Raw genomic sequence first — 13,927 nt, 5'->3', positions numbered from 1 at the left:
AAGGGAAAAAGTGAAAAAGGACATTCTGAAACAGATAATGGGCTATGAGGGGAAGTTAGTTAAAAAGCCTAATAATAAGAGAATAAAAGAAAACATTAAAGTCCTGCAAGCCCAGTATGCAACATTAATAAACAGGGAAGTGGAATGGAATATCAAAAAACTAAGACAAAGAATGTTTGAGTTTGCGAATAAGTCAGGGAAGCTCCTGGCATGGCAGACTAAAAAAAGAAAGGAACAAAGTACAATAAATAAAATTGCAGTGAATGGAGAAGAAATAACTAACCCCAAGGAAATAAGGAAAGCTTTTCTGGATTATTATAGAGGATTATATAAAAACAGAGAGAGAAATAACCAGAGGAAAATAGAAAGATTTTTGAAAGATAAGCAGGTGCAGAAGATCCCAATAGAGAAAAAAGAGCAATTGAATATACCAATAGAGACAGAAGAAATAAAATTAGTAATAAGAGAATTAAAAAGAGGGAAAGCTCCGGGCCCAGATGGCTTCACGGCAAGCTACTATAAAGAAATGGAAATTATACTACTGACACCACTGAGAGAAGTAATGAATAATATCCTGAAAGAAAAAGAAATACCAGACACATGGAAAGACACATTCATTACTTTAATCCCAAAACAAGATTCAGACCTACTGCAAGTCAAGAACTATAGGCCGATTTCATTGCTAAATGTTGATTATAAAATCTTTGCAGGGATACTGGCAAGTAGAGTTAAAAATATATGGTTAGAATATATCCATGGAGATCAGGCGGGCTTTCTGCCTGGCAGGCAAATGAAAGACAATATTAGAAATATAATAAATACTATAGAATATTTGTCTGCCAGGTACGAAAAGCAAGCTATATTGATGTTCGTGGATGCAGAGAAAGCATTCGACAATATAGTTTGGGACTTTTTATTAAAACAGTTAGAATATATGGAGGTCGGTTCGAATTTCTTTAACGGAATAAAGGCAATCTTTACGGAGCAAAAGGCTAAATTGATTATAAACAACGTGGTGTCAGAAGAAATAACGGTAGCGAAAGGAACGAGACAGGGTTGCCCACTTTCCCCGCTGTTATTTATAATAGTATTGGAAGTACTTCTGAATTCAGTAAGACAAAATAAGAAGATAAAAGGGATTATAATTGGTAAAAACGAATACAAAGTCAAGGCATTCGCAGACGATTTAGTAATAACAACAGAAGACCCGTTGAGTTCAATAAAAGAGATACTGGAAGAACTTGAACAATTTGGTAAGGTGGCGAGCTTCAAATTAAATAAAAGAAAGACTAAAATAATGGTGAAGAACATGGACTCGAAGGTAATTGAGGAAATACAACAACAAACAGAAATAGAGGTGGCCAAAAAGGTGAAATACCTAGGAATATGAATAACCCCGAAAAATATAGATTTATTTAAGAACAACTATGAGCAGGTATGGAAAAAGATAAAGAAGGACCTTGAGAGGTGGGGGAAGCTGAGATTGTCATTCTGGGGCAGGATAGCCTTAATCAAGATGAACGTGCTCCCAAGAATGTTATTTTTGTTTCAGAACTTACCGATAATCAAGGGCACTAAGATATTTAAAGAGTGGCAAAGCGAGAACTCAAAATATGTCTGGCAGGGCAAAAAACCAAGAATTAAGTTTAAACTGTTAACGGAAGCTAAAGGAAGGGGGGATTTGCCCTGCCAGACCTGAAACTATGAGGCATCGTGTCTTTGCTGGGTGAAAACATGGATAAAATTGGAAAATAAGGAACTATTAGATCTGGAGGGATTTGACAACAGAGCAGGATGGCACGCGTACTTATGGCAGGGAAAGAGGAAACACAAGGGTTTCGAAACCCACATCTTTAAAGGCCCCTTGATGGAAGTTTGGGAGAGGAATAGATTTCTACTAGAACCTAAAGTACCACACTGGCTATCCCCATTAGAGGTTATGAGTGTGAAAAAGGTAAATATGAGAGGCGATTGGATAACCTATGAACAACTGTTAATAAAAGTAGGGGGGACATGGAAATTGAAACCGTACGATCAGGTTAAAGAAAAAGTATTTGATTGGCTACACTATTTCCAAATAAATGAAATGTTTAAACAAGATATTAAAGAGAGGATATGCGGACAAAGATTCCAAATTCCAGACTGAAATAATAAATAATGACTATAAAATCCTTTCTAAAATGTACAATCTGCTATTAGAGTGGAATTTGATAGATGAGGAAGTGAAGTCGGTGATGATTCAGTGGGCAAGGGACATCGGTCATAACATATATTACGAAGAATGGGAGAAACTTTGAAAAAAACCCCTTAAATTTACAGCTTGTATAACGTTAAAGGAGAACCTCATGAAGTTGTTTTACCGATGGTATATAACACCTGCAAAGTTAGCAAAAATATATAAAACCTGTAACAAATGCTGGAAATGCAGGGAAAAAGAGGGATCCTTTTTCCACATGTGGTGGGAATGCAGAAAGGTTTTTGGGAAAGTGTATATAATGAAATGAAGAGTATACTAAGATACACCTTTGAAAAAAAACCGGAGGCTTTCCTGTTAGGATTAGCAGGAAGGGATATAAAGAACAATGACAGCAATTTTTTTCAATATGCAACAACGGCCGCAAGAGTCCTACTAGCTCAAAATTGGAAACAACAGAACATACCGACGGTTGAGGAATGGAGAGCAAAATTGTTAGATTACGCGGAGATGGACAGATTGACGAGGAAAATTAGATATATAAAAGACCAAAGGTTCATTGATGACTGGGGGAAATTTGTGGAGTATCTGGAAAATATAAGTGAAGGTCAGATAACGCTAGTTGGGTTCAAAAAGGCTCTGTGAAAAAGTAGGAATATTGTCTAAAGAGAAAAAGATGAAAAGAGAAAATAATGTCAATATAAACTAGGATTTGCGTAAATTTGTTAAATAAGGGCATGGATGATTTGAGGGGAAGTTGAAGGAAGTCTCAAAGAAAGTAATCCGTGATAATAAGATGTAAACTCTTTTATTTTTTGTTTGTTATGGTTTAAAAACAATAAAAATTATGAAGAAAACAAATAAATAAATAAATGAGAGCGGCAACATTTGTTTAAGCATATGTTTGCCCCATTCACATATAAAGCAGAGTGAGCGAATCTGGCAGAAGAGTGGAGACAATTACGCCCGTTGGCATATCCCCACATGCAAAAGGGTCTCCATGGAGCACTTGCTCTCATCGCAGGTTAAGGGCCAAAAAGATCAAAAACCATGCAGAAGTTTGACAACATCCTTCTGAGAAGCAAAATTGAGGAATGATGACGTTCCAGCAATGCAAGCCTACAAGGTGCATGCAGTGACTGGTTGGGACAAGGTAGAAGTGAACTCTGCTCACCATGGCGTGGCCCATGCCCACTGAACTGAATTCAAAGTGGCCAAAAAGTGACAGCACCTGTCTGGAAAGCCTTCCTACTTTTTCCTTTGAAAACTGTGGGAGGAGATGAACTGCAGGCCCAGCCCACAACCATTCACAGCCACCACCACCACCAATTGGTTTTACAAAACATTTTTGTCATGAGTGTTATATGGTGAAACTTAAGACGAGAAATGCAAGCAAGGAAAAATGAAAGGGAAGAGGCAAAGTTGTCCTATACCAGGCATGAGAGAGAAATCCAAACCAAGGAAAGAATGGGAAGAGAAAGTCAAAGGGGGGCAGAGAGAGAGAAGCTTTCTAAAGGAAGAAAAAGAGGAAGACAGATAAACGTCCAAAGGAACAGACTTCATCTTTGGGCGCAACAGCAAACAAAGGACAAAAGTGAGAAATGGCACTAGAAACAGGTTTAGCAAGTCACTGTTTGATGCAAGCTGAAGTCCTCTGACAGTTGTTCTTTTGGGTGTTCACCTCTGCAGTTTGCTGAATAACTGGCTCACACCACCAAGAGCTCCTTGCCAGGCTTGCTGCCTTGCTGTCCGGTGAATACATTGTCAGCCTAGCAGTGCAATATTGAAATGGAATAGAACCAAGTGTCTGTGACTAAAAGGGATTACTGAAATTAGCAGGATGGGAAGAATAGTTCTTACCAAATGATACATTTCAAACTAAATATGAAAGGGCATAATTTTATGTTCATTTCAAAGGTTTGTGCTGTGTAATGATGCATTGAATTGTTTCATAACAAAAATAACTTTTAAAGTTTAATGTTCGATATGCCATACAGCCATCTTTGCAACAAAATGTTCAAGAATTTTGTTCAAGAACAAAATGTTCATGCACTAGGCAGCAAATGAAGTAGGGCTTCATTTCCAAAGCCTGTAAAAACACTACTGTAGATTCAGCAGAGCATTGAAGGTCACTTTACATCTGAATGCAAACTGCTCTAGTGTCATATATGCAGAGTGAAAAAGACTCAAAGGGGAAATAAGTGAGAGAGACAAAATGAAAATACTAGGGACAAAATCTGTCCCACGTTCACAAGTGAAGGCAAAAACAGGGCAGCCAGATCAATGCACATACCTTGCTGCCCTGCCAAGCATACAACCTGGAATGAGAACCAGTGCCCTCACGTAAGTCCTCATTACATTTTTCAATATAGACCCTGGTTCTCATTATATAAATGACTTGATGAGGTGAGGGATGTATGATTGAAATTAGAACCAGTACTTTGCTACATGCACAATCTATTGCAGTTGTGTAAATGAGCCCAGAAAAGTTCCTAGTCTGTCATCTCCTCTGCAGCCAACAAGGAAACTCAAGAGACTCCCTCTTAGCAGGCCAGTAAAAAAAGGTTTGCCTTTTACCAAATGGGCTGGTAGGGGATGACTGGGTATTTGCCATCCCGTCCTTGAACACACCCCATTTCCATGCTAGTTGGGAAAGGATTTCTCTCTCTTCTACAACTAACATGGAAACCAAGAGGATGAAGGATGGAGTGACCAACCCCTCTTCTCCCCCTGCACTCCCTCCCTCGCATGGAAGTCCAGGTTGCTTATGGCTACTAGAGCAGTTGCCCAATACAAAGCTGGTCTATGCACTTGAGCTCTGTCAACTAAACCTCCACCTCCAGCTTTCATGCCAATAGAGAAAACCGTGAAAGTATGGATGCCTTGTGTGCAGCAAGAGTCCTCACACACATAGTACACTTGACAGACCCAATCCCTCTTTGAAAAATCACTCCCACTCCCAACGAAACCATTCTGAATGTCTCCTAGGTAAAGAGAAACAATCACTTATTTGCATATTGATTACACAGTCATGGAAATGAAAGGAGCTCTCATGCTCAAGATAAAACATTTCCTTCAATATTATCTCAAATGAAAAATGCACACTAGTTTCAATGATTTTAAGCACACACAAAGAGGACTTGCTTACATGGGCAGCTACTTTATCTCAAACAGGTTGAAATAATTAGGAAAACTTAAATGCCTGGTTGTATTAGTATTTCTTGCTTCGAGAAATTTTTGCTTAGAGAAATAAACTTGATGAAATCACTGCAAGCCACCCATTGAAGCTCAATCCAGATGCACTGTTTGGAAGCAAAATACCTGCAGATGGCAGGTAATGAGGTTGATTTAAGACAAGGTGGTCAGCCTCCTCTGGATGGTGGGGGGTTCACAGGTTCACAGTCTGGGGCTACTTTCTGACCGCTTTTGTTACTTGGTAGGCAGGTAGCAATTATGGCAAGGACCGCCTTCTCTCCTGCTATGCTGGATGTATAGCTTAACACAGCGACTGAAAATGTGTGAGCAATGTAAGTGCCGGGACTCAATTTGTACTTGGGATCAAAGCAGAAAATTCCCGGATAGTTTCAAGAGCTCAATACATTAACAAAATTTGAGAAGAACACACTGCAAGACTGCTGCCATTTTTCCTTTTGCTAGTGACAGATGCAAAAACTGAGGGCAGCAGGAAGGCTCTTTAGTGGTCATTTGGCACAGGGACTGTCTTGTTCTGGGTTTTTGGGTGCCTGGATTTAGCAAGTGCCATAATTTAATCAATGATTGGAGAATTGAAGTTAGACACTTAATAGCTGGGCTCAGTTTCCCATGTCCAGGTAAGCCTGATAATGGCCAAATTGTTAAGCAAACAAAGGGGGCAGGGAGATGGATGATTAACAAAGCAGAGATTCTGTGCCAATTGGAGAATGGGTGAAACCCCTCCCTGAGCTCAAAGTTAGCTAGAAGAACAAAGGCCAGCAGTGGAGTGCAATGTTAGAAGTTCAGTGAGTGGGAGAGCAGGGCCACAGGCAGGATGGTGTGTAACAGTCTTATCTACTGGTCCAAAATACTGTGGGTGCTGGTCAGAAGGAATTGCACCATCATCCCCTCTAATATTAAACTTGGGTGGGCAAGCAGCTCTCTGTTTGGAAGCAAGGTTGCCAAACAAGAAAGTGGCAGGGGGCTTCTCAAGTATGCAGCCTGTAAGTTAAAAGGGAAAATATTTTAAATTTAAAACAAACAGAATCCCAACAGCCAACAAGTGGCTTGCAGGACCTGGTATGTGATGTTGAGAGGATTTGAGCCACATAATACTGAGGATGTCCATGGTGGAAGTTGTAGGGAGGAAACCCAGGAAGGGATTGATCCCTTGAGTCACCTACAGCTGACCTTGGACCTTCCCACCTGGCGCTTTACCCCTCTCCAAGAACTTCCAAATAGGAACAAAGTTCTCAGGTTGGGGTTGGCAGCCAGACCCAAACCTGACCCAGACCAATAATAATAATAATAATAATAATAATAATAATAATAATAATAATAATAATTTATTTTTTATACCCCGCTCATCTGGCTGAGTTTCCCCAGCCACTCTGGGCGGCCCCCAATCAAGTGTTAAAAACAGTACATCATTAAATATTAAAAACTTCCCTGAACAGGGCTGCCCTCAGATGTCTTTTAAAGATAGGATAGCTGCTTATTTCCTTCACATCTGAAGGGAGGGTGTTCTACAGGGAGGGTGCCACTACCAAGAAGGCCCTCTGTCTGGTTCCCTGTAACCTCACTTCTCGCAATGAGGGAACCACCAGAAGGCCCTCGGCGCTGGATCTCAGAGTCCGGGCTGAACGATGGGGGCGGAGACGCTCCTTCAGGTATAGGACCGAGGCCGTATACCACGCACACTGGGGGAAGATTTTAGGGTGGTGGGAAAGATAATGTCCCTTTTCTCCTCCACAACCACCCCTTGAGCCCCAAGCTCCTGTTCTAGGCTGGCAGAAGACCTGAACAGAAATTCTTCTGTTAGCAATACATTTGTTTTGCTGCTGTTATCAGTTTCTTTCCAGACCAAAGTGCTAGGTTTCTCTCTTTAAAGCACACCATGCCCTGGCTCTAGGTTTTCTGAAGGGGTGCTTTCCACTTGATGCTCCTCTGGGTGTCCAAAGGTTGTCTCAGAAACACCTGCTTAGGATTTTTGATAAAAATAAACATTTTCAGAAAGGTCTTTGGAATGCTAGAATAATTTTCTAGATAGAACGGCAATGTTTAAAACATTTCTTGCCGTGCAACAACCCTTTGAAATATAAATGTGATGTTCAAATTTAAATTAATAGTAATAATAATAATAATAATAATAATAATAATAATAATAATAATAAAAAACATGACAATTAAGTCAACATTTAGTCCAGAAAACAGTGGATATTACTGTAGTGCTGGAAAAAACCAGACGTGTACCAACTTGGTGGCTGGATTGGAGACCATTAGGAGCTCTGCAAAGACAACTCAGTGGCATAATAAATATCTCCTACATAATTTGTTCCTTTGTCTCATTTTGGGTGTTTTAGCTCCTGCGGCTGCATCATGTCAAGTTGACCTTCCCAAGCATTGACTTTTTCAGTATCTCACCTAAGTTCTGTTAGCCAGGATTGCATCTTTCAACCTCATAAACCAAGCACTTTCTAAGCTTGCTACACCTTAGTATCCTTTTGATTCTTCTCCTATAATCCAAAAGCCATTTGAAAGAAAGCTTCTATTGTTCAGCCTCTCTGTTAATCCATATAATTAATTACCTATTTTTATCCTAAATGAATCAAGCACTTTTCTGTAGTTCAGCAACCACTAATAATATGAAGAATTAATGTTTTAATTCTAACAGTCTGCATACTGCTATTGATCCAAATATCAACAGGTTGATTACAACAAAGAAAAATGCTAAAAAAGAGAAAGAAGTATATCGTATTATCAAACCTTTTTGAGCTATAATCACACATTTATTTAATCACTGAGATCAAAGCAGTAAATGCAAAGCTAATAATGGATCCAATTCTGTCATGTACCAGAAATGTGTTCCTTTGAGAGCAATATTCAGTGTGTAAACCTGTTACATAAAAAAGTGGAGTCAGGAAGAGGAGATTTAGGTGTTTAAAGGTATACACAAAGATTACTGTAAATGTACTCTGTCACCCAGGCCCATAAATATATAAAAAGACTGAAAGGCTGGAAAGTTTCTGCTTGTTCCTAGCACCCAGTACTCTCAGGTAGAATGCCTTTGAGCATAGATGTTCCATGGTTAATAGTAGCTGCTAAATGTTTAGATGCAGAACAGTGCTTAACAGCTATCAAATCTGATGGCCATAATCACATTCTCTGCAACTGAATTCCTCCATTTAATTAAGTACCACGTCTGTCTGGAACCTTCCGCCTGTCCTGACCAATTCATGTAATTGTGTGACCTTGAGATTTAGTATTGTGAGAGATTTAGGTGTGTAGGATTGTGTAAGATTGTGCTGCAAATTGTTAACGTATTGTTACTGTGCACTTAACAACATACTTACTCTTTTTTTGAATCAGCATCACAGTTGCAGTGGTATTTGGAATCAGTGCAGTTCCGTTCAATGCCACACGCACACTTCTGAATGCCTGGTCCAGAGCCTCCCCAATAGTAGTGCTTTTCATTGGCACGTCCAAACCACCAGGTATACGGACTGCCCTCTGTAAGGATAAAGAAGGAAGAAGTGGTCATGCTAAATACAGCAGAGCTCCATGATGCTACAGCTCCTGTGCCAGCTACATTGTATCTCAGAGCCCCTGGGCACATCTGGAAAAGAAATACATTGCTCAAATGAGATTTGAAATCCTGATGCACCCAAAACATCACATGCATGCTCATTTATCTTTAGAAATGATTTGATCCTTTATTTATCAGTGGTGGCGGGGGGGGGGGGAAGGGGAGTTAAAATTCTTAAGCAACTGATGTTTTAGGAGGCCGCCCTGGACTCAGATCGGAACAGATAAGCAGCAATCCAAGATTCTTGGGCAGCACCAAAAACCTGATTCCATCACATTGAAGTCAAATCCCTCCTCTTCAGTGCATGAGGTTGAGATCCGATGTCAGAGGGAAATTGCAGAGGCACTTAGCCACAGACACAGATCCACAAGACAAACATGCGGTGATGGGGCGTCTCTGGCCCAAAGATATTGCATTACTATCCTCTCAGTTAGAGGACTTCATCACAGATGCACAGCCAAAGTCTTCCCAGCTCCATCAGAATAGAAGACTGCCAGAGTGGACCGGGTCCCTTTAACAACAGGGCTGGATCTAGACACATCAAAACAGCGTTTCAGGAAAACACATTGTAAACTTTATTATGAGAAATCACATTGGCGAAAGACGGGGCTCCACGACTCCATCTGTTGTCACAGTGTTATAATGCATATAAAACTGTTTTTCTTTCCTAATGTAGCTGAGTCCCTGGTGTTCTCTTCATATGTGTTAGGATCATTACAGTGTTTATGAAGTCAGCCTGTCCACATGGACTGTGAAAGACTAATATTTAAGCAGGTGGTTTTAACTGATGTGTGCATATACTAGGGGAGTGTGCACCAGCCACAAGACCTGACTTGTAGCTGTAACTGTAGCTGTAGAAATACTTCCAGAGTGCCTCACAATATTGTTTCCTATTAAAACCCTGAATAATTTTATGCCATCTATGACTGTGGTAGCTGCACTTTGATAAACGACCAGGCGTTGGTGATCTTTATTAGGAACACAAAGTGATATGGTGAGGGGAAAGAAGGTTAAAATTCTCCACACCTGTAATCTGCTGTGAAAGAAATCCGGAACAAAATTGCTGAATAAGCTGTTTTTAATGTTGTTTTAATGCTGGAACCCACCTTAGGGTCGAGGGTGGGTAATACTAATAGAAAAACCCATGTGGTGGGCATTAGGACATCTTGTGGCAGTGAGTTCCATAAAATAATAGGCTGGCCCTACGTATGTCTAGGTGAGTTTGGTGGGCTTACTTCTGGTCACTGTACACAGGAATGCAAACTTAATGAAGCACTCTTGGAAGAAATAGTACTCTATTCTAGCACCCAATGTGGCCTTTCATCCTTTGTTTCGAACAGAGAAAGCACTGGCACTCGACTCATGCCTCTGTGAGTATATGCAGGAAACATCCCTGGCCACTAAGACCAGGCTGGAGAGCACACCTTACCCCTGTGTACCAAAATAATTTAGGAAAGGGCTGGGAGGGACCAGATGGTTGCAAGAAAAGCTTCACAGCATTTGGTGCTTCCAACAGAATCACAGTCGGGCATGGAAGGGGGTGGCTCCCTCCGGCTCAACACTGCAGATGACCCAAACACAGGCAGGCGAAATTGGAAGAGGGTAAGCCCCAGTTCTCAGGGAGTTAAGGGGAGAGTTACTGGGATTAGGAAAGAAGCAGGAGTCCTGGCTGTGTTGGTTGTGCACAGGAGCCAGCCTAAGAAAAGGGAGGGTCATGTGATGAACTGGGCTCCTGAGTTCGGAGAACAAAGGGCTCACCAGGTCTACTCTGAAGCAAGAGTGGACCTTCAAGGGGACCTTAGAGGGGAGAGGGCCCCAGCTGTGAAGCATCACATTCTCTACCTGTGGGCAGGTTTCCAGGGACTTACCGTATTGGCCGAAAGTCTGACAGGAAGGGAAGGCAGGGCAATGACAAGAGAGCATGAAAACTGGCATTGGGGGATGAAAATTGACCCTGGATAAGGGGGGGGGGGCTGAGGAGGGATTTGAATGAAGAGAGAAGCAGCACCATTTAAGTGTGTTTAGAATGCTGCATCATTATTTCTGCCCCACTTGCTGAAATAAGTAGAACTGGAATGACGATCATACTTTTGTCATCTAATTTGAGTGCAGCCTGCCATGTACCATATTGCATGGTTTTATTTCTAGCCGTTCTGCGAAGGCACCAAGGCTCCACCTCCTCCTCCTGCAGAGCCTAGTTCTCCTCATTGTCGGTGCCTCCCTTGCAAACCCAGCTAATGACAGCACCAGAAGGGAAGAAAATTGCTGACATTTATCAAAAGAGGGATAAGTAGAAATGATTAATGAAAGTAAATGATTAAGTATATGAAAGTAAAATTAGCAGTTGGATATAATGATGATGGGCTGCATGAGAATCTGTAACTGCAAACATTCTGAATGACAAGCTCTCATAGAAATGGAACCAATCTAAGGATTTAAATGTCGGAGATAATGCTGTGCTTTTTAAAGCTGCATGCTTTGGTGGAACAAAGTTTGCTTCCCTCAAGAATCATGATCTCTGTCATTCCTTGAGCTGTTTTAAGCCATCTTCCTAAGTAGCCCTTGAATGGAAAGCATTTTGTTTCATCTGCTACTGCAAAAACAACTCTGCACCTGAGTTAGGGTATATTTTGATTCTGAAGTACTACAGGGTATGATTTAGCCTAGACATCTCCCCCCCCCCCCATGTGGTCCTAGGGAATTATCTGAATACAGCCCCTTTGCTGAAACTAAGCAGGTCTGGATCTGATCCCTGCCTGGAAAGGAGAGCACTGGGGCATCCTATTCCCACCTTGAGTTCCACGAGGGACGAGAAATAGAAAATAAAAAGTACTAAATAAAATAAAACTTGTGATCCACAGGAAGCAAAAATAGGAGCTTACCAAGTCTGCTTTGCGCTGCAAAGATGCCTGGTGAACTGCATTCAAATTTCTGGTGTTACAAACTGCATAGACATGATCTATCTGCACTCATAGCCAAGGCACACAGAAGGACAGATTGTGAAAGTCTCTGTGTATTTAAGTGACCCTGGAGAGCTGGGTATATGGTGCTGTGGACACTGAAATCCACATTTCCCCAATATCTCACTCAAATTCCACAATAAGATCTGCATGTATCTGGGCTCCACACCTCCAAAACAACAGCAACAACAAAACTCTACGAATTTGGAAGAGCTTCCAACAAATGCACATATGTGGTGTTTGCACTGAAATCTTCAGGATGGTATATATTTTTGACATTCCTGTCCTTCACTAACTGTAGATTTAAAGCCATTGTCTGTACATTTTTTGTATTAAGGGCATTGTTTTTGCTATGCCAAGAACAACACACAAAGAAAATGGACAAAGGCTGTTAGTATTCCCATAGATCACCAGTATCATAAAAACAAAATCTTGCTTGTTTGATAAAATATGTCTCCTTGAGAACCATTTCATTTAATATGAAAACATTCCTATCAGAGTTAATGTAGTATGAACTAAACTCAGAACAGTCAATAACATATTTATTTCTGACATAATAGAAGAATGCATGGCTTTCAGGGGAGCATTTTGCATTCTAGTGAGCATTTAATAAAACCTATTATTTCAAAATACTATTGCTTGAGAAGAAAGAAGATTAATTTTATCACTTTGTGGAAATGTTTTGGAAAGATTTTCAGTGTGCCTGACTGGGATTCCATTGAAGAAAAAAAAGTTCATTTAGACACTTGAAATGGCAGTATTTTCAAAAGACTGCAATGGCCTTTAGGACTTCTGAGGACTTAACTCGTGTTCAGTTCTAAATGGCTTCAGTCCTGCTCAGAGTTAGTTTGTCTAAATTCACTGAAGTCAAATGGATTTTAAGTAGTCTAACTCTGGTCAGGATTTCAGTTATGGACTGTGGTATTTCAGAATCTGATTCTTATGACATTCAGCACCAAAGTAGCCATGACATTAATTGTGTGGGTGCAATTGACTGCTTGCTTTTTTCTCTTTCTTTTAACCAGTGGCTGGGTAACCTGAGGGCACAAGAAGTTTAACTCTTTCTCTCCCTGTCACCTCATGACACAGACTGAAGCTGCTATGAGCATTTCAAGGGAAACCTCCTCTAGTATCAATGCAATTGTCCTTTGATAGGCAAATAAGCAGCTTCAGAGGGGCAATTTTTGCTAGGACTGTGGCAAGAAGCAAAAAAGCCAAGCTTCCGACTGGCTGCTGTTTACATAGCAATGTTGTTTAGTTGTTCTTGACCCCCTGGACCGGAGCACGCCAGGCCCTCCTGTCTTCCACTGCCTCCCACAGCACAACTGACTGTCTGACATTAGCAAGACGGGCCGGGAAGTGATGTTGGGGCGGTGAATCCTGGGGGTATGCCAGAACACATCCCTGAGCCCGGATTAGAGCAAGGAAGGGAGCAGGGAAGCGTGGGGGTCCGTCTTTGTTATCTTTTTGCCTTTCACTAGCTATGGCTTGTGTGCCAGCAATGGCCATTCTCACCATGCTCTGGTAGGGATACCTGGGCCACAGTTCCCCCTGCATTTGTAACCTCAAGACTTGATCATTGCAACGTGTTATATGTTCCCCTCCCCAGTCATGATCACATAGCAAATCTCCCCCTGGAGCAGCAATTAGCCTTAGAAAAAACCTCCCATTTTTACTGGGACTGGCAAGGATTAAAACCTTCCCTTTGTAATTAAAGGGGTTGTTTCATTTCCCCTTCAGAGTTTTTTACTGGAGTTGTTTCTCCACTCTTTGGCCTGCTGCTAGTTTCTTTACTGTTTTTTATTTATTGATAAGGACATTACTACTGTTATAATGTAATTTTATTTTGGTTTTGCAAATCGCCCCAATTTCTTTTGAGGAAGGGTGGGGTGTATAAAATGTGGATTTTGTTCCATTTTTTTTTTAAAAATACAATAATTTCTAGCTTACAGGGGATCCTATAGTATGTAAGAATGTACATATAGCAGTTACCAG

At 40.9% G+C, this 13,927-nt stretch overlaps 1 protein-coding gene and 1 long non-coding RNA gene across 3 annotated transcripts in view; one reads left to right on the top strand and one right to left on the bottom strand.

The window, feature by feature from the left end:
• The window catches only part of CNTNAP2 (contactin associated protein 2), a 1,058,844-nt gene that overhangs the window by 175,804 nt on the left and 869,113 nt on the right, over positions 1-13,927 (bottom strand). For both annotated transcript variants that reach the window (XM_083706252.1, XM_083706253.1), the window contains one exon: positions 8,740-8,896. In XM_083706252.1, coding sequence (XP_083562378.1) covers positions 8,740-8,896 — 157 coding nt within the window. The remainder of the gene's footprint in view (positions 1-8,739; positions 8,897-13,927) is intronic.
• The window catches only part of LOC310828711, a 43,336-nt gene that overhangs the window by 15,510 nt on the left and 13,899 nt on the right, over positions 1-13,927 (top strand). The gene's annotated exons all lie outside the window — the stretch shown is intronic.

The sequence above is a fragment of the Podarcis gaigeae genome, assembly GCF_964106915.1.
Source record: "Podarcis gaigeae genome assembly, chromosome: 12".
NCBI classification, from domain to species: domain Eukaryota; kingdom Metazoa; phylum Chordata; class Lepidosauria; order Squamata; family Lacertidae; genus Podarcis; species Podarcis gaigeae.
Note: the sequence above shows the minus strand (reverse complement) of the source record. Positions and strands in the feature narration are given on the sequence as shown.